Below are 21948 nucleotides of genomic sequence, written 5' to 3'. Positions count from 1 at the left end.
AACCAGGAGCTTCACCCCAAAACCAATTAATAATGTACTTCTCTGGTATCATACCCCAGGGTGTCAGCGGCAGCATGAAGTGGCCTGTTAACAGTACATGAACAGCTATTGAAAGGAGGCTTTCCAGCAGGGAAGTGTCTGAAACAAAGAGCATTCTCTTCCAGATGAAGAGGGGTTTGTTACCCTGGGCTGCAGCCTGGCACTGAACTTCCCCCCCCGAACCATAGATATACAGTAGACGTCTTCAGGTAGTGAGAGGCCTCTTTGACAGCTGCCTTTCAGTTCCCAAGAAGGATGAGCTCTGCCAATAGTGGGGCTTGCGGTCTGGAGGCTGCCACCGAGGCAGCTGGCACTGATCAATTCCGTGTCTCTTTGATGCAGTGGGGTTTCGGATGTCAGGGTGAAGTGGTATTTATGGATCTCGGTTGCTTCAGGCAACTTTTGGCTCCTCTAAATGATAAATTGCTCTTTTGAAACTTCAGATTTGGGTGAATTCCCAGATAGCACCCAGAGCAAAGAATGAGGATTATCAAAGGTCCCCTTTCACAGATAAGGTGGTTTTGTTCAACACCCCCCTCTTCCGCAAGAAAAAATTCCAAGAAGTCTCATAAGCTAGACGAGACTGAACAAAAGCTCTGTTTTTTAGTCAGTACAGCTGTGGAGGTTGAGAGACTTTTTTTTAATCTGTTGAAAAGTGTAAAGTCCTTTAACACTTGTAGTTCAGTAGTCTTGCGTTCCTGCAGAGTAAAAAGAGAGCAAGTAGTAGCTTTGTCTGCCTTTTGCCTACCAAGAGACAACTGCAGGCTTGTACGGTGGTAAGATATCTAAAAGACATTAAAATAGTATTTATTAAATAAGTGTTCTTCTCACAAGTCTAAGATTTTCACTCCTGCCATGGTTCAAAATGAGTTTTGGTTGGGAGATACAATGGCAGAAGGTGAAGGTGCACAGAATTACTCATTGTTTTGGAGAAGTGTCATATTCCCCTAAAACTTGGGGTAAAGAGGTTGCAGAAACCTCCAGAGGTTTCTCATTGTCATCTAAGTAACAATATTTTTTTTTTTTTCTCCCTCTAAAAAGAGTGCTGGAAACAGGTTAACAACTGTCAACTTTTGGAAGTCCCTGTGATCTGTTTCTTCCCGAATCCAGATGGCAGTTGGAAGTGCAGATCCAGCAACACTTCTGAAATGGCCATTTCTAGACTTTATCAATCCCCTCCTGAGAACAGTAGTAGTGAACGGAGCTTTTTCTGATGGTTTATTTAGCCAGCTGTTTGGCTGTAGCAACAGAGATACATCAGAGCGTTTGAGGATCAGCTATATAGTGACACTTTATTTCTGATAAATTCTGTAGACTTTTTTTTTTTCTTTTCCAAATATGTTATTTCAGACTTTAGGGACAAAGGAAAGTGTGCTGCTATCAAACTTGCCTTTTGCTTTTGAAATGAACTTGTTTCTTAACTTCTTATATCGTTCATTTTTTTTCCTCCTTTCCTCTGGGGAAATTTGCCATCAGCTCAAAATACCCCACTGCCCGTGCTGTGACTGGAACCGGCAATACACTCTGCCGTAGTCAAAGCCTTCTTCTGTTGGAAATGTCCCTGTCTGAAAACTGATTTTCTTGTCTTGATGAGCAAGCACTGTCTAATGTGGAAAAAAATAAGTGTAAATAAGTGTGTACCAACTAGGTGATTTGAAACATAGTGACAGGCTCAGCTACTGATAAGAGTAATGATTTTTGTGGCATAAACATGTCAAAATACTTAACTACACAGAATTACGAATCCTAAAATGCGCTGTTACTAAAAACCTCCAAATGTATGTAAGTATGGAGAAATATTGCCATTTTCTGCTTTCCTGAAGTAATTGGAATGACTTTGGAATTACTGCTGAATTCTTTTTTGTTTGTTTAATTTCAGTAAAATATGAAAGAATCAAGTTCTTGGTAATTGCATTGAAGAGTTCTGTGGAAGTCTATGCATGGGCACCAAAGCCATACCATAAATTTATGGCCTTTAAGGTAACAGTATATTTCAGTCATATGTAGGATTTTCCCATAGCCACTTGCAGTTACCCCTTTTACAAAAGTGTTCTGACATTTTATCATGGCCATATTACAAGTTCTTTGGTAAATCTCCATGAACTTCGTATTATATTTTAATTTACGAGTTTTTTAGCTCTCAGAGGCAGTACACTTCAAGTTCTAAATTGTAACTGAGCATAAACTAATAATTGAAATGCTGCAATATCACAGCTGTTTGTTTCATCTCTCTATAAATAAAGCGTGAGGCAGAGAGAAGTGAACTGAGTCTAAACATCTTCATCTGAGCAGAACAAGTCATTAAGTGATATTCAGCATTGTTTGGTTTTTTGAATGCTGCAAGAATGAAGTTAGCTGGCTTGGTATAATTGCCAGACTGATTTACAGACAGTCAGTTACTGTTGGTTGTGCAGATTGAAGTAAACACTCTGGAAGTGTCAAATTGCCCTGAACTTTGGGGAAAACAATTTTTACTGAAAAACCAAACAGACCAACTAAAGTAAACCCCACAGAAAATAGCTTACAATATTATGTGATTGAAGTGCAAGAGGCTGCAGAGTAATCTGTCCTTGTTCATGAGAGACATGTTAGCCTCATGGGTCTGGTGGATGGGGGCCAGAGGGATGTGGGAGGAATAAACCTATAATATGTGCATTAGAGCATGTTTTTATAAAACCTACTGTGGTTCTAAGCAGTAAAGTAAATCTCACTGATGGTTGTCTCACAGTCGTTTGGAGAATTGGTACATAAGCCATTGCTGGTGGACCTAACCGTAGAAGAGGGTCAGAGACTAAAAGTGATCTATGGCTCCTGCGCTGGCTTCCATGCCGTTGATGTGGATTCAGGATCGGTCTATGATATTTATCTACCAACACATGTAAGAGCTGCTTCTGGGTCGCATTTCTTCTTTCTTTCTGGTTCCGCTCCCCCAACCCCTTCCTTTCCTCCGATGACCAACGTGTTGGGCTGTCCCTGTGGATCGCTGCCAGATGCTGGCAGCAGTAAATTGGGTGGAGGGGTTCGAGCAGATATGACCACCTGTGCTTAGGGGCTTCTGCATCACTCTCTGTCCTCCCCTCATGGTCAGTATGTCTCCATGGTTGGGAGCTGCCCACTCAGATCTGGCATGGGCCAACGCGACTATTTCAGGGGTAGCAGCATGGGAAATGCCCGGGAGAGGCTGCAAGGAAGGTGGAGGTACAAACGACATGACAACCCACTGATGAGACTCAACAGGATTGGCAAAGGCCAGGTGGCCTTAGCTACCAAGGTTTCCTGTTGTTTGTTGTACACAGAGGTGTTGGATGGGCCTGCAGTGTGTCACGCACCTCCCCAGCACTATTCACTGCAGTGCAGAGGTCCGAGGTCTGCATCTGGGCTGCTTGCCCCAGGCTCCCTTTCTGCCCCTGGAAAGAAATGGGCACTCCTGCAGAGAAGTTAATCTTTCCTGGTTTTAGATATCTGCCTTAAGATGAGAGCATTTGTGCGCCAGGGGTTTACTTTGTTGTCAGTGTGTAGGGTGTCCAGCTTGGGGGGAGAAGAGCTAGAGTGAATCCCCGATCTTCTGCCAGCCAAAATCAAAAATCACTCAGCCCATTCTTCCAGCACAGGCTCTGCAGCATTAAAGCAAAAGCCTTCCTCTTCTATTCTGTCTCTGCAGATCCAGAGCAGTATCCAGCCTCACGCAATCATCATTCTCCCAAACACGGATGGGATGGAACTACTGGTCTGCTACGAGGATGAAGGAGTTTACGTCAACACATATGGGAGGATAACCAAGGATGTGGTTCTGCAGTGGGGAGAAATGCCAACTTCAGTTGGTAAGTGCCTCTGGCCAACCATATACAACGTGCCGTTAGGGAATGTGTGCATGTGGGCAACAGGAAGATGCATCGGGTTTGACTTCAGATTCAGCAGCAGTGAAGCTATAGTATTCCTGGAGAACAGCTGCGGACGGTTGAGAACAATTATATGGATCTGGTTTGTACTGAGTTTTTAAGAACAAAATCCAAACGAGCGAGTTGTGGAGTTCAGGAATGAAAAAGTCAGCAGGTCCTCTGAGGGCTGCTGCAGAATTTTTGCTAGACAGCCACAAAGTTGTGGAAACGTTTCAGTATAAAGCCATGTAAGGTGGCAGATGGGTAAGAGATTATTATGGATAATTCTATGTAGATAACAGTCTGTATATCTGATTTGATGTGTGTAATTCACCTGCAGATTGCTCATCTATCCTAGCGAGACAATTCTCCGACATCTCTCCAGTTCGAAATAAGGTAGTTTTGAGAGTGGGAGCAATGAGTGTAGTACAATGGGCAGAGATTTGTTACGGACCCAAGTACACACCAGGATCCTTACTACCGCCTGTGCCACCCTATTTCAGTGCTGAGCGTAGCATAGGCTGTGGTCACATCTTCCTGTTGTTGGGCAAGCCCATTGCGTTCTACGTGCTTTGGAATGGATGCGCGTATTGGGAGAAGACTGCTGATAGCTGTTCGAGCAACACAAACAGTAATGGAGGAGGAAATTTAAGTTTCATGCACAGTATGTTCACTGCTGTGGTGGTTAACACTTGACTAGATCTAAAAGCAAGCAGAATTTATCAGCTGGCAAATTGCAGAGCCTTTGGGGACTGGAGTGTCTGGGAAGTAAATGGCACTGAGGCAGCAGACACCATCTGAACATCTCATCTGACAATTTTTAGAAGCTATTTGGCCCAGTTACCACTAGTGACATATTTAAAAATAAATAAATTTCCAGCATGATGGTATATGCAATGTTATAGGTGTACATTATACTGTAGTAGATAATTTGATTTAATTTCACTTAAAATTATTATGAAAAAATTCTGTAAAAGGGAAGTACTGCAAAATGAAATACTTTTTTTATTTTGCTTGCTAAGAGCCATTGTTCTTCTTTTTATTTTTCTATTAAGTATGCATGCAAATCAAAGGCAACAGCTTATTCTTCATTAAGTTCCCATATGTTATTTTTGGCAGTGTTCCTAAGACTATCCATCAAATTGCTTTTTGAATATACCTTTTCAGAATGCTGGTGACTTTCCCCTTTATTTGATTCTTTACTGCTGTCAAGAACGGATTTTTTTTCCTCATGCTACTACTAATCTGTTTTCCCCTAGTGACACTCTAAGGAAAAATGCTTGATTTTTTGCGTTATTTGTGCACAAAGAATAGCAGTATGACAAATAATAGTATTTTCATTTGGAGAGCTTAATATGAACCTCATTTGAGATGTACAGAATACTTTTCAGACCAATTGGCTTTCTCAAGGAGATCAGTTTTTTGAAGTATTAGTCCTACTAAAGGAGGCTAGCTCGTTTTTTTTTCTACTTTTCTCTATCCTTCTCCTCTTTCTCTGTTTTTGCTGAAGAACTTCAAGGAGTAGAAATAACATGATAAGACACAGAGCGGGTGCTGGGGACACACTGGAGTGGATGGGTTTAGTCTATTTAAACCTTGGGTTCTGCTTTCTCCTTGTCGACACTTAATTAGCCTGTCTCTTTGCCAAACTTGGGAGAAAAAGCCTGGGTAAAAACTCGATGTTCCTTCTATTTAATTGAAGGTTGTAAAAGTTCCCTTCGTGTCATTAATGCTCAGGGAAGAAGTAGATAACTAACATAGAAAACTCACAGGGAAATTTAAGAAAAAAAAGAAGATATTTTTAGGCATCATGAAGGTACGGAGGACAGAAATAGTACTCTGAACATGTGTGTAGTTATAATATGCACATGCAGGTAATTTTTAACTAGAATGCGTCAGTATATTCCTCTGCTTTTTCAGTTCCTCCATGTTGCCCTCTACCTGTGCTAAAGGGCTCTCTGCTGTGTTTTCTTTCCAAAGCATACATCCGATCCAACCAGATCATGGGCTGGGGAGAAAAAGCTATCGAAATACGATCGGTGGAAACTGGACACTTGGACGGTGTGTTCATGCACAAAAGGGCACAGAGACTCAAATTCTTATGTGAACGCAATGACAAGGTATAATCTCCTCCCCCCCGAGTTTGTTGCCAAGATGATAAATGTGTACTTTGACTGGATACTTGGGTTGGGTTGACCCTGACCAGCAGTCAAACACCCATCCAGCCTCTTGCTCACTCCCCTCTCCATGGGATGGGGAGAAAGTAGAAGGAAGGTGAAAAGACTCATAGATCAAGATGAAGACAGTTTAAAAAGGACTGCAAAAGCTGCCCACGCGTGCCAGGCAAAACAAGGAATTCATTTACAACCTCCGGTTCGCAGGCGGATGTCCAGCTGCTTCCCAGGAAGCAGTGCTTCAGCACGCATAACGCTTGCTTGGGAAAACAAATATCATCACCGCAATGTGTCCCCCCGCCATCCTCTCCCTTTCCCTGAGCTTTTGTTGCTGAGCATGATGTTATATGCTATGGGACATCCCTTTGGGTCGGCTGTCCCAGCGTTGTCCCCTCCCAGCCTCTTGCCCATCCCAAGGGGCCTTTGGGGCAAGGGGGCTGGCAAGAAAGCCCTGATGCTGTGCAAGCATTGTTCAGCAGCAGCCAGAACACCGGTGCGCCAGCAACGCGGTTTAGCCACAAATGCAAAGCCCAGCACCATACGGGCTGCTATGAAAAACGTCAGCTCCGTCCCCACCAGCACTACAATTGCACTGTAAATATCAGGGACAGTGAAGGCAAATGAGAGCCACTGCTGTCCTACCTGTTGAATTTACCAATCTCTTTTCTTCGCAGGTTTTTTTTGCCTCCGTACGGTCAGGTGGAAGCAGTCAAGTCTATTTCATGACCCTTGGCAGGACTTCTCTTCTGAGCTGGTAGAAGCGGTGGGATTTGGCGAGGAATTGCTGACATCCAGAGTCTGAGATCTTCATAACTCGGAATTATTTTCAACTGGAGTACAGACCTGCACTAATGCAGCACTCTGTGTAAATGTGTGTGCAGGCATCACTGGTGTTAGGTTTCTTTTTGTTTTTCAACCGAGGCTGCGACGCAGCTGGTGCTGTAAAGGTATTGCCATCAGGTGCTACAATGTCTTTGAGATTTGGGATCATGCTAGAAAGCTACAGGTCTTCTTTTCCCTTCAGCTCCAGGATTCCTAGGCTTTGAAGGACTCTGTTTGTTAGTGTTAAAATAGGGGGAAAAAAGGAAAAAAAAAAAAAAAAACAAAACCAAACCAGACTTACCACGAACATGCTGTTGAGTGGACAGGAGGCAGGCAAGAGAAGGTGAGAAATGGTGTAGAGAGTCAGACTGGCTGAAACAGAGGGCAGATCTAGTCTAGTAATGTTAACAACGTATTTAATTGACATTTCTTTTTTGTAATGTGACAATATGTGGACAAAGAGGAAGGTGCAGGTTTTAAGAAGTTAATATTTATAAAATGTGAAAGACACAGTGACTAGGATAACTTCTTCTTGGGGACAGGGAGGGTGGGAAGGGGCTTGGGGTGAAATTCTTGGGGTTTTTTTGTTTCTGCAGTTTTATTTTGGCCTGGCCAATAACTTTAGTCATTTTCTGTGTACCAGGTATTTCCTGAAACATGTGCAGGTGAGAGGATTTAAAAAAAAAAAAAAAGAGAAAAGAAAATAAAAAAGGAAAAAAAAAATAATTCATTTTCTATAATGATTCTGTGTTAGGCCAGAACTTGGTTATGTCACAGTATTAGCACTGCCTCAGTTAAAGGTTTAATTTTTGTTTAAACCTAGAAGTGCAACAACAGTTTTACCACAGTCTGCACTCGCAGAAGTAAAAAAAAAAAAAAGAAAAAAAAGAGAAATAAAATCCAAACTACATATGTTTATTTTTTGTGCCTACCTCATTGTTTTTAATGCATAAAATAAAAGAGGTGGTTTAGTTTATACGTTTTTAGATGAAAACCGTTAATGTCTAATTTAATCTTAATACCAAAACTACCAGATAGCAGGAGGAGCGAGTGGTCCGTTGGGGCAGTAGTGGTAGCGGTATGGCAGTGAGACACTGATTAATGTAATTTGCTTACAAAATTTGTTGAAGCAAACATTTTTTTAAACCAGTTTCATCCTTAATAGAAGTCTGAATTTAGCCTAAAACCAGAGGTTTCACTCTTCTAACACGTGGGCTTAGTAACAGGCAGGTAAAAATCAGGAGGAGCGAGTGGTCCGTTGGGGCAGTAGTGGTAGCGGTATGGCAGTGAGACACTGATTAATGTAATTTGCTTACAAAATTTGTTGAAGCAAACATTTTTTTAAACCAGTTTCATCCTTAATAGAAGTCTGAATTTAGCCTAAAACCAGAGGTTTCACTCTTCTAACACGTGGGCTTAGTAACAGGCAGGTAAAAATAACTAGGCTAGTTCTATAAACTGTTAAATGTCGTAGGAAACATTTTGGGGCGGTGATGTTTTTTCTTTTTTAAGAATGCAATGCACTAAAACTCTTTTAAGAATGTAGTTAATACTGCTTATTCATAAAAACAGCGTATACCTGTGTTTAGATGTAAGATCCCAGCTCTGGCTTTTTTTCTTTCTTTTTTTTTTTTTAAAGTCAGTTTTATTTTATGAATAAGTTCTGACATTTGTAATAAATGTCTTGAGAGTAATAATTTGTTTAATGGCTACATGTTCATTACTTGAGAAACCTTGAGTGTATAATAATCTGTTGGTGTTGTAATAATGCACAGTGTCACAATTCAGCCATTTTCCTTTTTGTTTTCACTTTTTTTTTTCTTTTTTAATTTCCTTTGGTGGGGTACTTTGTTGACAGCTGCCTTAAGCTGTTCATTCAGTGAACAGGCTCTCAGTGTTTCATGGGCTTTGTCTTCTGCTGCGGTTAACTTTTCTTCATGGCATGACAGGTAGGGCTTTTTAAACACGTATTCTTCAATTCAGTCAAGCCGATGGCTCGAGCGACTGATCACACAATCAATTAAGAGGCAAGAGCACCAAATGTGCAAAGCTCAGACTCGACAGACCCTTCTTTTGGTGTCAAATCTGACTGCTGTAAATCCTTCAACCCCAATCAGCGTTGCTGCTGAAGACTCTCCTTCGAACATCGTAGACGGTTGAAAAGCGAGCGGTAAATGCGTACCGCCAGCACATGCGTGTGCACACAACACCCCACACCCCCACACCCCCCAAAAAGAATCAAAACGCAAGAAAGCCTTACATTTGCTGGCGGAGGAATACCTAGAACTATTTTTTTTTAAATTGTATGACTTTTGGATAGTGTTGAAGGTGAAGGATGTGTTCTTTTCAGGCCCGGTGTGGTCAGCCAGAAGAACGATCAACCTTTTGTACTATAATGAACTAAAGGGGACTCGGAAACGCAACGCGATGGTAGACGTGAGTGTAATCACACAGCTGCCCTGTAGTGTAGTTTGCCGAAGCTGATTCGATCGAATGTCAGTCTGCGTGATTTAAATCTTCCAACGCTATGTGTTCAAAAATTAATCTAGTCCTTGAAAGCTGATGCTATTCACCTAGAGGAAGATGCTCCAGTACTGTAGGGATGCCCAGGTCACAGATACGTGCTGTTGAAGTTTTGAGGCTCCGGGGAGGGGGCGAATCTCCTTCCCTCGGTGGGGCTGCCCGCCTGGCAGCTTCTGCCTCCACAAAAGTGCCAACACGGCAAGGTAAAAACAGTATTACGAAACCACTACGTGTACCAACATCGAACTCTTCAAACAGTGCTTTTGTAAGCAAAGAAGAAAAGAAAAGCTCCTAGGTTTAGTTTTAAGCTTTAATAAGTAATAATTTTCTGTATCTTTAAGTCAAAGTAACCCTAACTTGTATGACTGCAGTGTTTTTTATTTTTTATCTTATGCACATGTTATGTTGGAGAAAATGTTTACAAAAATGGTTTTGTTACACTAATGTGCATCACATATTTATGGTTTATTTGAAAGTGATTTTTGTGGGTTTTTTTAGTTTTTCATAGTAGTAGTAGTACACTTTTTGTGATTTATAACCCCAAACTCTGCTGATTATAAAGATGCTAAACATTAATACAAAATGACAAACTGCATTAAAATTACTAATCGTAGAGCTGCAAAGCAGACTGGTGACAAGTAAAACACTCAGCCTTTTTTTTGCAGTGCTATCTAACTTGTCTTCTGTGTATTATGGAAATTACTGTTTTTTCCCCGTTTTTCCTTAAATAAAGTCAAATTGACACCTATTGTATGTGGAAAGTATTTTGAATATCTACTGGCTGCAGAAATCAAGCTGCATGTTGCCTAGTTGCATGTATCATAAGAACAAAAGCCTTATTGTCAAATCTCCTAATTTTAGAGACTTTGACAATAAATGTGGGCTTTTGAGGGCTTTTTTGTTGTTGTTGTTCTTTTTTTTTTCCCCTTAAAGCCCTATCTCCTGGTGCAGTTGCTCTTTGGAGAATTACAGTTTTCCTTTTAAAGAAAAAAAGTGAAAAGCTTGGAAACATGAGCGAGTGGTTCGGAAAGAAGAAGTTGCGCAAAGAAGAGCCTGGGTGCGTTGTGAACGTGCCCTCGCACCACACCGCTTTCAAGCATGTGATTTTTGCGAGCTGGCGGTACTTCTTGCCAAGAGAGCGTGATGAACAGGAGCCCTGAGCCAGATTCTCGCATGGCATAAAAGCACAGCTCCAAAAAACTCAAGCTTTCCGAGTCATAAGCTGTTGAGTGCTGAGCAAGTTTGATGCAAAGCCGCTGTTTGCATCCCTGGGGTTCTTGTTGGCCTTTGCCTGTGTTTTTCCACCCTGGGCTGTGTCTGTTTTCTGAAGTGGAGATAAGCAGTAGACGTTTCCTTCCGACTAGGCTGGTCTCTGCGAGAGGAGGAAGAAGTCTGTGTTCCCGGGCTTCTGCCTTTCCTCGCACTTTTGTCTGCAGAAGGCATGGGATGTGGTGTAAGTTGAGAAATGTTTCGGGGTTTCACTTGCTTCCTATGGACAAAGGTATCTGAAATCCTGGAGCCCCACAGCTTTTCCTCTTCTGCAAGTGTAGATACCAACTGAGCTTAAAAAACAAGCAAGACCAGCCAACTGCTGGTCAGGCTGCTGCCGGCTCCACTCCAGAGCTGCTGGTTTTCTTCAGTCGTTCTTGACCCGTTGAAGACTTCCCTCAGTTAAACACACTTAGCGTAGTCGAGCGCCTTTAGTCGTGAAGACAGATACGAGCTGTTGTTCATTACAATGTGCAGTAAGTAGCTGAAAGCAGCAGCCCCAGCTGTGAGCTTCACAGTGGGTACTGGCAGGGGCAATAGAGAACAGGCAAAACCTTCATGCACCTGTGAAGAAAGACACAATTGCAGTGATTTACAAGAAGAATGAAATAAAATAAATGAGAGCATTGGAAACTGAGCAGCAGATTTCATTCCTGTATGGGACTTGTCTGGGTAGCAGTGGTGAGAGAGGCCCGAATTGGTACCTCGTGAGGGGAGGATGGATGTGCACAGGACAGAAGAGAACAAATTGTACAGCAAAAGAACATGTGTGTCTTCAAAATTCACAACTGCAGTCGTCAAACCAGAGAAAGAAACAATCAAATATCAAAAGGAGCATTTGAAACATTTTTTTACAAAGCTTTTAAATATGCAAGTTAAATATTAGTGATGAAAAGTGCAGAACGCTTACCCTTGAGACTAAAGTTAAAAAACTGCAAATTAGAAAACATACAAGAGGCAGCCCTTTTGGGGGGTTGCTTTGCTGAAAGACACCTGCTAGAGCATTAGGATTGTATAGGACCTTACATGAAAGGGGGAAAGTCCAGTTTTGTGGGCTGCCGCCTGTTGTGCAGAGAGCTTGTTAATTCTTCCGCTTGTATCTGTATCGTGATCTGGGATGAGGACTGTAATATTGCTAAAAAGAGACTGAAGTTGTTGAAGAAACAACTTCAAATGCAAGAAAAGAGCCTATGGCGGAGAGGGGACTCGGCACCGTGTGTTCAACATGGGACTCTGCTGTATCAGAATGGTCCAAGGCCACAAATTTGCTCATGGGAATGCAAATGCATTTCCACCTCAGTGTCCACTGCCCTGTGACCCACCTGGGAGCTCCAGCATCTCAGCCCAGAGCTGTTGCTCTCTTCTTCCAATATCACTGAAGAAATATTGGCACTGAGTTGTGCCGTATTGCTTGTGCCGTATTCCTTAAGCACTTGTCATGGCTGGCCTGGTTTACTTGCTGCTGGCTCTTACTTTGTCCTTCAGTCCCAAACTGTCCTGCAGAGAAGCAATCCTGGGAACTTCACTGTGAGGAGATTTCTCTTGCCACACGAGGAACGTGCTTTCTGGCCAGGATTTCAGGTGCACGTGAGGGGTGTCCCTTGCCTGCCAGGCCGTTCTGGTGCGTGTATGGGATGCAAGTTCGAAGAGCCGTGTGTGCCCAGCAGCTGTAAAAACGTTGGCTGCAGCTCTCTTCCAGTACAGACAACTTCACTGCTGAGCTCCAGCACCCAGCTGTTGGCCTGTTTCCAACCCACTAAAGTGGGAAGGCTGGTAACAACCGTCTTCTTTTGACTTAACCTCCTTTTTTAAGAGTTTCGGGGTTTTTTTAGCAGATTGCAGTGTTGGTGGTGGTCGAGAAGGTGTGGAAACGCAGGGTCAGGCACCAGTATTGCTGTGTGGACTGCTGTGGAGGTTACTGGCTGGGGGAATTAAAGGAGAATGTCAGGTAATAGCAGTCACTTAATTTTCACTCTGTGATCGTGTAGCTCCACACAGCATATACTCCGATGAAGGGTAAAAACTCTGCTCTAGGAATACTGACCATCTTACTCCTCCTCCTTGAGTGGGATAAACCACAGAGACTCGTTCTAAAACAATAATCAACTAGCAAAAGAAGGAGGGAGGGAGGAAGGTGTTTTGTTGTTTAAGAAAATAAATCTCTAACTCAGTAAAGGTATGCCCGTTCCAGCTGAGGAAATGACAGGGATTTTTGTCCTTTGTTAAATTATAACAGGAAATTCACTTTAATGTTTCATTCTCAGGCTCTTCTGGTTCTATGAGGTAAATGTATGGCATGGGAAAGTCAGATTAATTTGTTCCAACTGCTGTACACAGCTCAAATTTTACTTGCCCTCTGTGTGAAAATTTTATTGCACAACCTCATATTTGTCATTCAGCGGAATTTGTCCATTGAAAGGCATTACCACACTTCCATTTTATTTTAATATTTGCATCTCCTAAGCAATTTTGCCCATGCTATGTTAGCCATGGAAAAAGGGCTTTGCTGGCTGTGAAACAGCTGTTGGAGTGAAGGGATTGTAAAATACTGTTTGCCTCAGCTCTCGTCACGGGGCGATTACGGACCATTTTCGGTCGAGTCCCGTCGGTATCGTTAGCAAGACTCTAGTCTTACAAACAGGCAAAGCTGAAAGACAGAAGAGAGTAAATGATGTGTTTGGGAGCTTTTAGTGAGTCCGAGAGATCATAAGAAAACAGAGGTTTTCGTCTGAGATCTTTCACCTCAGCTGTTAAACCATCTTAGCCCCTTGGGGTACCTGTGTCTCCCTCAGTGTTTGATGAAGGTGATGGAGTGTAGCCCAACGATCGCTTTCCTGGGCCAGATCTTGGTACTTAATAACCTTTGGCAATTCAGACAAAGCCGCTAGCAGAGCTGGCCTTGTGAGAAAGCAAAGCATAGAGACAATTCACGTTTTCCTCTTCTCTTTTGTTGCAATGGTTTTACCAGATTTTCCACCAGTGCTAAGCGTGCACATGCATGTAGGTGGCATAGACCGTGTGGCCTGGTGACAGCAGGCTTCCTTGCAACAAGTCCTGCCTTTTGGCAACCCTGTGTCTCCTTCGGTTGGTGCCACAAGGCAGAAAGTGGACCTGGGTCCTCCTAGAAGAGAGTTCTCAAGAGCCTTGTCAACCCCACTGCAGGCTTAAGCATTTGTTTAACTTCAGACATAACACAGACATAATCTAACCTCCGTTCTCCCAAGCATTTAGTTGTGTCCTAACCTCCACCTGAAGCTTAAATGTAGTCCCAAACCTGAAGGCAGACTTCCTAGCAGTGGATCCTACCATGCTGCAGACTGCACAGAGCAACTGGCAAAGCCAGAGTTGTGTGCACGTACAGAAGCTCCGTCCTGAGAACTGGCTCGCTGGGGTTCGTTAAGTCCTAAACCTACCCCAGTCAAATCACAAGAACTTCTGGAAAATTCATCGGGAAATTTTCGGGATGTTTCGGTAATGAAATTAACTGAAAGATAAGAAGAGAGCACAAACTGGCATAGAATGTTAAAATGCAAAGGATGTAATTATAGACTCACAGTTGTAATGACTCTAATGGATATCAGAGACAAGTATAAAAGGAGAATAAATTATTTCAGGGCATAAAGAATCGGTTATGGGTAATTAAGCTGCAATTATCATTACTGTGCTGCTCTGATAGGGTTTTTTAAAACTAATTTTTTCTAAAATGGAATAATGCAAGTTAAGCATGAATTAATCTATTATCTGCCATTCAGATAAAAACATTTTTCTTGTGCTTTTCAAAATGTGCCAGTGGGACAGATCTCAGTTTTACACTAGTGAGAACACCAGGGATTTTTATGAAAGTGATTTATTTCATGTCACACAGCTGTTCAGTGCCATCGTTTAAACTCACGTTCAGTGAAGTGCATAAACCCATGCCTACTGCCAGTCATGTAAGGCAGCAATCGGGTTCAACAGAGTTCTTCACATGCTTGTGATGAAGTGTTTTGGTAAATCAGTAATCCAGGGCTCTAATTCAGGGCAAGGACGGCACAACTTAGAGTGGCCAACAGCGTTCTTAGTTCAATCCACAGTGCTGAGATGGCTGAACCTGGAAATCAGCTGTTGAAAAGTTTCAGTTTACGGTGTTGAGATGAACCGTCATTGATGTCACCTGGCCTTAAAAGAGCCCTTGCAAAATGTGTTGGGTGAGCAGCTGATCCATGAGCAGGAGGGGTGTGAGAAGGACCAGGTTAGTTCTGCTTATGAAATCAGAGCCCTGAGATGGCAGTGGCATTACAAACGATGAGCCAGAAAAGGCAGCAAGCTACCTTCCCTCCATCTTAAGGCAGCGAAGACCTCGCAGCTGGAGAGTAACTCCTTACTGGTACCAACGTACAAACTGAGATGCTAGAAGTGCCAACACAAAATTCAGACAGAGGCTAAGTTTGCCTCTATTGCATGGTAATCTGCAGAAAGGAGCAAGGAAATGAATTCTAGGTTTGCTCCTAGCACTGCTTCTCTGCGGTAGTTAGGGGTATTTGCAGAGGGATTACTCTGAGTCCCTAAAACCTGGGTGCCCTTTGGTATCGTGGCTGGCTTCCAGCTGCTGCTGCAGAAGTACTGGGGTTCCCAGGGCAATGGGGGTGTCTCAGAGACCTTGGACATCTGGAAGGGAACAGCATGCTTGGGTTTAGGTACCTAAATCCCATCAGAGGTTTTAACACGTTTGTCGTGACGCTGAGCTCCTCAGTGCAGGTTTTGTCATCCGTGGCGTGTGTTTGGGTACTGCCTTGCATAACTTAACGAGTTGATGCTGCAATACAAACCTTTAGGAAAAGGATTTTTTTAAAAAAAATGCTGAAAAATTGGAAAATACCAGGGTTTAATGTTCCGAACTTAAACTTAACCCAGACACCTCTTACTACTGCTCAGCATTTAATTACATTTATAGACTTTTCTTGAAGTGCAATACTCACTCTACAACAGATGGTCCTCATGGGAGGGGTAAGTGTTCAAAAACTCTCTTCATCCTCATTAATTAGTTTGGAGCCGTATGTATATCTTACTTGGTGTCATCCAAAGTGCTCGTTTCTTCATAAATTATGTCAACTTAGTATGGTTCACAAATACTAATGAACTTCTCTACATTCCTGTAAAGTGAGGAAGGGTTATCATTAGAAGCTTTTTTTTTTTCTGTTATCCTAACTTGAAATAAGGAAGAAAAGGTTGAATTTTTTTATGGAAGAGAATTTAAAAAGCATTTTGTTTCAGAAAAGTCAAAGTGAAACATTGCAGTATTTGGTCAAAACTAATTTCTTCACTTCTAATAACTGTAATATTTTGCTTGCTGTAATAACAACCAGGATGTCATCATGTATAACTGTCATTTGAATTTTAAAGGTATTTTAATGTTGCTCTCTACATCCATCATCCCTATATGTGGTGCTTTTTGAGTGGACAGCTTCTCTCATGGTCCAGCTCACAGAGTTTGTCTCCATAGGAAATGTGTTACATCAGGTTACATTTACATTTTTGAGGGATTGGGTAAACCTATAAAAACCCATGTGCTGGCTGAGAGAAGGTGCTGATAGGTAAATGCTTTATAAATTTTTTGGCATCAATTCAGTATTTCAGGGTGCATCAATTAAACAAAACACTCTGTCTTGGTCAAACTGACCTGAGACAAAGTTTTTACCTCTCACTCTCCTTGGTCAGAGTACATGTATTTCACAAGACTAGCTTTTTTTTTTTCCCCCATGGGAAGTATCAGTTAAATGGCAAATTAATTTTCTGATTGAAAAGGAAAAGATTGAGATGGAAAATGCATAGCCCCCTGTGATTTTTACAGATGAAGCACTGAAGCAATGTTTTGTCCAGCTGGCCGGAGTTCTCACTTGTGAGGTGCTCCGTGCCTCGCTGTCTGCCCCAGGTGAGAAGCCCCTCATGGCCTTCAGACCACGGCACCCACAGGTCTCAGCTGCAGACTTGGGGACAAACAAGTGCCAGTCACACGTATTTTGGGTAGGTGCCTCAAAGTGACAGTTTTTGTTAGAAAAACTGAGATTTGGAAGCAGGGGAGGAAGCATAAACATCTCGGAGACCCTGCCGAGCAGGCAAGCCCTTCCTCAGGTGTGCTAAACACAAGCGGCGAACAAGTCCTTCGAGTTCAGCTGGCCGTGTCTCCAACTCATTGAGGGAAAAGAGAGCTTGTGGTAGATAATTGTTAGTTAAAGATGAGATAAGTTGGTTGTTTCCTAAGGAAAAACATGTGCCCAGTAGAACAAAGTCGGCTGAAAAGGAGGAAAAATGGTGATGGCACTGTGCTATAAAACCAGTGTCTACAATGGGGCCCTGATTTCTGGTGCCTGTTTCTGTGTCTTTAGAAGTTGATTTATTCACTGCCTTTAAACATGTGTCTTCTGCCTAAAAGTGCAAGGTGCATACCTTGGCCTTTCTTTTGTGAAAACAGTGCAAATCAGACTTTTCCACAAATCCTGCTTGGGGGGCTTGTAAAGAGTGATTCATTGCATCACTGATGACATGGGAGGTGGGCACAATGCCTCGCGCGGCAGCATGCTGGCAAAAGGAGTAGATCCCCTTGTGCTCCTTGTTGCACACGTCCATGCGTCTGCAAATCAAACAGAGCGTTATTCAGCACTGTTGTTCACGCTGTCGCAGAAAATGTCTCACAATTGTGTTTATTAACTGAGATCGATCCAATATATTGATCCCCCCGGGATCAGTTTGCAGCTGAGATTCGTTGCAGCAGAATACTTGTTCCTAAAAGACCAGTCAGAACGGAGCGTCTAGAGAGCGACTAACAGTTAAAACGTTGCTTTATGGGTTTTTCCCAGTCACAAATATTGTCTGGAAGTGAAATCTGTGAATCTGGATTTTGCAGGAGCTTGGATGAAGTGTAAACCAGAAGAAATCTGGAAATCTCTGCTCCTCTTTAAAGTCAACTGCACTCCAGGTACCTCAGGACAATGAAAGTTAATTCAGGTGAACTGCGAGGAAACGGGCGATGGAGAGCTGCCTTCTACTGGTAGGAGGTGGTGGGCTCCATCTTCTCCTCTCTGATTTTTGTGTACCCCTTGACCACAGAGCAGCCAGGGATCACACTGCAGCTACTTCCAGACCCGTCTGTGAGTCCCTGTACGTGCCAAGGCCAGGGCGCAGCCGGCCGGCCCTCGCAAACACCCCTGTGCTGGGGCTCTGCCGATTTCTGCTCCTGCGGGACAGACAACCCTCCTTCACCGGACCCTTTGGAGCCACTGCTGATGGGGGGCTGGCCAGCCCCTGGCCACACAGCCACACCAGCAAGCCCACCTGGGCCTTTGCTGGCCCTCTTCACGGAAAGTGCTCTTAGACCGGTGTGTTTTGGTGTTCTCCTTGGGTGGGACTGCCACAGTGGGTGACCTGGGCTGGGGTGAGGGATCTGCTTTTGCCACTCAGTGCCCCGGGCACCCCGAGGGCTGGCTGTGGTGGGCCGGGCCCGGCCCGTTCCCCCTGGCAGCTCCACCACGGAGAGGAAAAAGAAGAGCAAGAGGTCACAAAAATGAACAAAGTGAAGCTGTTGGTCTCTTTTTTTGCCCCACTTCTATAAATAGAACCAACTCTTTTGGTTTCAGTTTTCTTTCTAGTCATGGAGAGCATCGTGTGCTCATTCCCATTGCTGAAATGGCTAAAATGGCTCCTAGGCCTGTTTCCCATTCCCTTGCGATAACAGCACTGGGTGGAGGAAGACAAGATTTCCTAGTGTCTGGGCAATGTTTGCATGGCGAGGCCAAATATACAAGAGCTCAAGTTCCTCTCTCGACAGCCCTAGGAGAGGGAGCAGAGGTGCCAGGTGTTTGGATGCTGCCCACAGCCGTGCCCCATAGCCAGAGAACGGGGGGTCCGGGGGGGCTGGGGAAGCTTTATGCCTGGTGCTGCACCTCGGGGCTTGCCAAGCTGGGTGCCACCAGCTGGGGGAAGCTCCCAGGAGCAGATCCCGCTGCTAGGTGAGATCTGTCCTTTAGGATCATCCCACACCTGGCTGCATCTGCTGCAGGAGAAGCAGCTTTCTCCCCTTCTGGTAGCCATGCCTTTAGGGCCTGCAGGATTTTTTCACTTCTCAGAAGCTTGAGGCTTGTATTTTTGCAGCAGCTGTAAATTCCATCCTATTTGGAGAAGTGTTATTGGTCCCATTCTCTCCTCCTTTTCTCTGCTCCTTTTTTTCTGCTGTCTGACTTCTGGTTTTGCCCAAAGCGTTGTTTATCTTGCAATGTAATGGGTTGAAGCAACACGCTGGAGATTTTTTTCAGTGGATGCAGCTATTGCTCCTTCTAACAAAGATGCAACTCTGTGGTACTGGGCTTGCATTTCTGCAGTGCAGTGTGTAACACCGTGTGTATCCCAGTGCAAACTGTCCCAAGATGGGCAGACGCTCTAGCTTTTAATCAAACAGCTTTGGGCTAATATGAAAATCTGTGCAAATAATAGCGTTTGCATGAAGGGATGAAGCTGCAGAAGAGGTTTTGAACAGGCCAAATCCAAATCTTGCTTCTAAATCGGCCATCTGTTTGCAAAATGTATATCAGCAAATGCTATAATTTCACGTACGTGACTTGGTTTCACATTGACTGTGGTAACTCTGAGGCTTGACTAATGAAGTTTTGTAAGAGCTGTCTTCACTACTTACCCTGGAAAGTGTTGTCTGTGCTGACATTTCTCAAACACCAAATGCAAAGGCCTAGAAGTTCCTTTTGGATTTGAAATATGGTGCTCTTAAGCAAGCCCATTTTGCAAGTTCTAATCTCGCTCCAAGAAACACCATTCTCGTGCAGAGGTGACCATCAGAAGAGTGCATCCAGTTTCCTTCCAGTAAAATCTGGGCTGAGCTTGTTTCTCTCAGCATGGATGCTGAGTGCTTGCTAGTACACAGGATAGGTTCTTGTGGGAGTTTTGTGCAATGAGAATAGATTGGGAGATGCTCAAAAATCTGAAGTTTGCAGAAGCAGTGGCAGTAAATATTTTTTGGAGGTTGTAATGGGTCAGAGATAAAAAACTAAAGTGTTTCTTTGTCAGGTGAATAACAGTGATGCTGTGCGTGCAAATCCTTCTAATCGCGATGCACAAGTTCTGCTGCTTGCAGTATCTTGACCACTCTGCGTGTCGCAAATATTTCACATTCTTTTTTTCACTTTTTTTTGATGAGCACATTAAGATAGCCAACTTCAAGCCATAGTCTTGAGAGGTTCACATCGCAGGGAAAGAAGGTTTCATTGTTATTTCACGGTAAGAGTTTTCACAGAGGCCTTGGAGCCTTCAGAGTTGCTTGAGGCTGGCAGTTTTGTTATCAGTGTGTATGGTGTTTGTAGCACGCAGGTATGAAGAGGCTGTGAATCTCATCTTGGAAAGTTTTAATGATGACTGTATTTATTCTCAGATTCATAAGATTTTATCATTTAAGCCTACTCTAAAAAGACCTCCAAGAAAACCAAGATTTCATTTGCCTATGCTTAAAAAGCAGTTCAATTAATTCTAACACTTGGGATTTCTGTTGTGGTTTTCCTAAAGCAGGGAGACTTTTCCTGGCAGGCCCTTTGAGGTCACTGCTGTACTGCTGCTTTGATGGTTAGTTCAGGTAAACTCCTAGTAACGGATAGAAGGGAACAATGCTTTTCGAGTAGAAATACAGTACATTTTAAATGTTCTGTGTTGTGACAGAAAATGTCAAGAGAGCGAGCTGTTAACCATGCAAACTCACTTGTGGCTCCTTGTTATCATTTACCAGGGTCCCCTTGAGCTACATTGATCTTATATTTTGTTTTCTGCTCAGTCTCTGATCTCCAGGTGTAGTAACTAACTACCATGTCTGGTATTTCTCAAGTACTGTAAAAATGCAAGTGTATAATTTCACAAGTTAATCTTAAAATAGCACAAGTGTAAATGTCAGTAGCTTTTCACATAGAGACATTGCACTTTTTATATTGCTTTACTTTTTATAATTTTATATTGCTTTTTTATTGCAAGAAAATTGATATTAAGCTTACTTATGATGTTAAATAGATATTGCAGGGAAATGAAAATGCTACCTAAATAAACCTGTCTAGAGACCTAGACTCATCCTCATTGACAGAATACATCTGATTTGTTTAGGCTGCGCAGCAAGAGCTGGACTTGAGCAAACCCCTTTGGCCATGGTTGACTGAGGTTTCCCCCTTTGGCTGGTGCAGTGCTGAGACACATAGTTCTGAGACAGGGTCCGATTCAGATTTTGTCAGTCCCCAGGTTTGAGGTTGTTTAGGCCAAATGTTTCAGTTTGGGTCAACTGTATTTAACCTTTTGCATAAGGTTGTGTGTGGATACATGAATGGACTTGCTTTCCCCCTCAAGTCTGTGCTGATGTGTTGGGACATAATGATGGACTGAAACTTACTTATTTCATCATTGTTGGGAATTATTTTTAAAAAGTGATGTATTTGAGACATATTTAAAGAAAGTATGGCATCCTTGAAATGAACAGTGTGTGAAATGTGAAAGGAGAGGAGGGAACAAGCAGCTAAAAACAGAGCTAGTTAAGTTAGCAGTGTAAGTGCCATTGTGCACAGACAGATGGGTACCAGCTGTCTTTTTGGTAGATACTAAGATATACTCTGTGAACTGAGGAAGAAGAATGTACTTTAACTGAACCCTGCTAACCTTGTAGAATAAAAAAGATCTGTAAAACCCTTCATCAAACCTAGATTATTTTTTTTTCTAGAATAAGCAGGGGCATATTTGGTGTAAAATGTATATTTTTCTTTAGTATTCAAAAGGAAAAATGCTTCAAGTTGTTTGCTCATGAAAAACCTCTGGATACATGATTAAAAAAAATGCATATTTATTGTGTATCGCAGATGGGGAAGGGAACTGTTATTTTTGGAGCCAGACAAAAATGATACATGGCTTCTTTTTGTTGAAATGTTGATTAAATCTTTCACAAAAAGAAAACTGGCAGCGGACCAAAAAAGTACAAGACCACCTATTAGAAAAACATTAATTTTGTATCACATATTCAAACTCGACGAAGTGGAGAGAACAGTCCATTAAAAATAAAAACCCAAAGAAATGAAAGAAGAGCGAAGAGCCAGGGCTGAAAGGAGAGGTAAGTGAAATACTGATGTGCCAAATTGCACTGTGTGTCCGCTTCTGCAGCTGCCTTCCCTGCTGTACTGATGTTCATAACACAGATTTGGATGGATGCTCAGCCACTGATTCAATATTCCTGACCTTAC

The 21948-nt window shown here is 42.8% G+C and overlaps 2 protein-coding genes across 2 annotated transcripts in view; both read left to right on the top strand.

Annotated features, from left to right (window-relative positions):
- Positions 1–7175, top strand: part of MAP4K4 (mitogen-activated protein kinase kinase kinase kinase 4) — an 87270-nt gene extending 80095 nt beyond the window's left edge. Inside the window, exons 25-29 of the mRNA XM_009701907.1 lie at positions 1919–2019; positions 2768–2917; positions 3701–3860; positions 5898–6037; positions 6766–7175. Coding sequence (XP_009700209.1) covers positions 1919–2019; positions 2768–2917; positions 3701–3860; positions 5898–6037; positions 6766–6849 — 635 coding nt within the window. The 3' untranslated portion in view covers positions 6850–7175. The remainder of the gene's footprint in view (positions 1–1918; positions 2020–2767; positions 2918–3700; positions 3861–5897; positions 6038–6765) is intronic.
- Positions 7176–10446: 3271 nt separating this feature from the next.
- LOC104163028 (interleukin-1 receptor type 2-like) overlaps positions 10447–21948 on the top strand; it is a gene marked incomplete at its 3' end in the record, with an annotated part of 29543 nt that continues 18041 nt past the window's right edge. The window contains exon 1 of the mRNA XM_009701906.1: positions 10447–10556. Within this exon, the coding sequence (XP_009700208.1) occupies positions 10447–10556 (110 nt within the window). The remainder of the gene's footprint in view (positions 10557–21948) is intronic.

Source organism: Cariama cristata, unplaced genomic scaffold, assembly GCF_000690535.1.
Source record: "Cariama cristata isolate BGI_N322 unplaced genomic scaffold, ASM69053v1 scaffold1836, whole genome shotgun sequence".
Lineage (NCBI taxonomy): Eukaryota > Metazoa > Chordata > Aves > Cariamiformes > Cariamidae > Cariama > Cariama cristata.
Note: the sequence above shows the minus strand (reverse complement) of the source record. Positions and strands in the feature narration are given on the sequence as shown.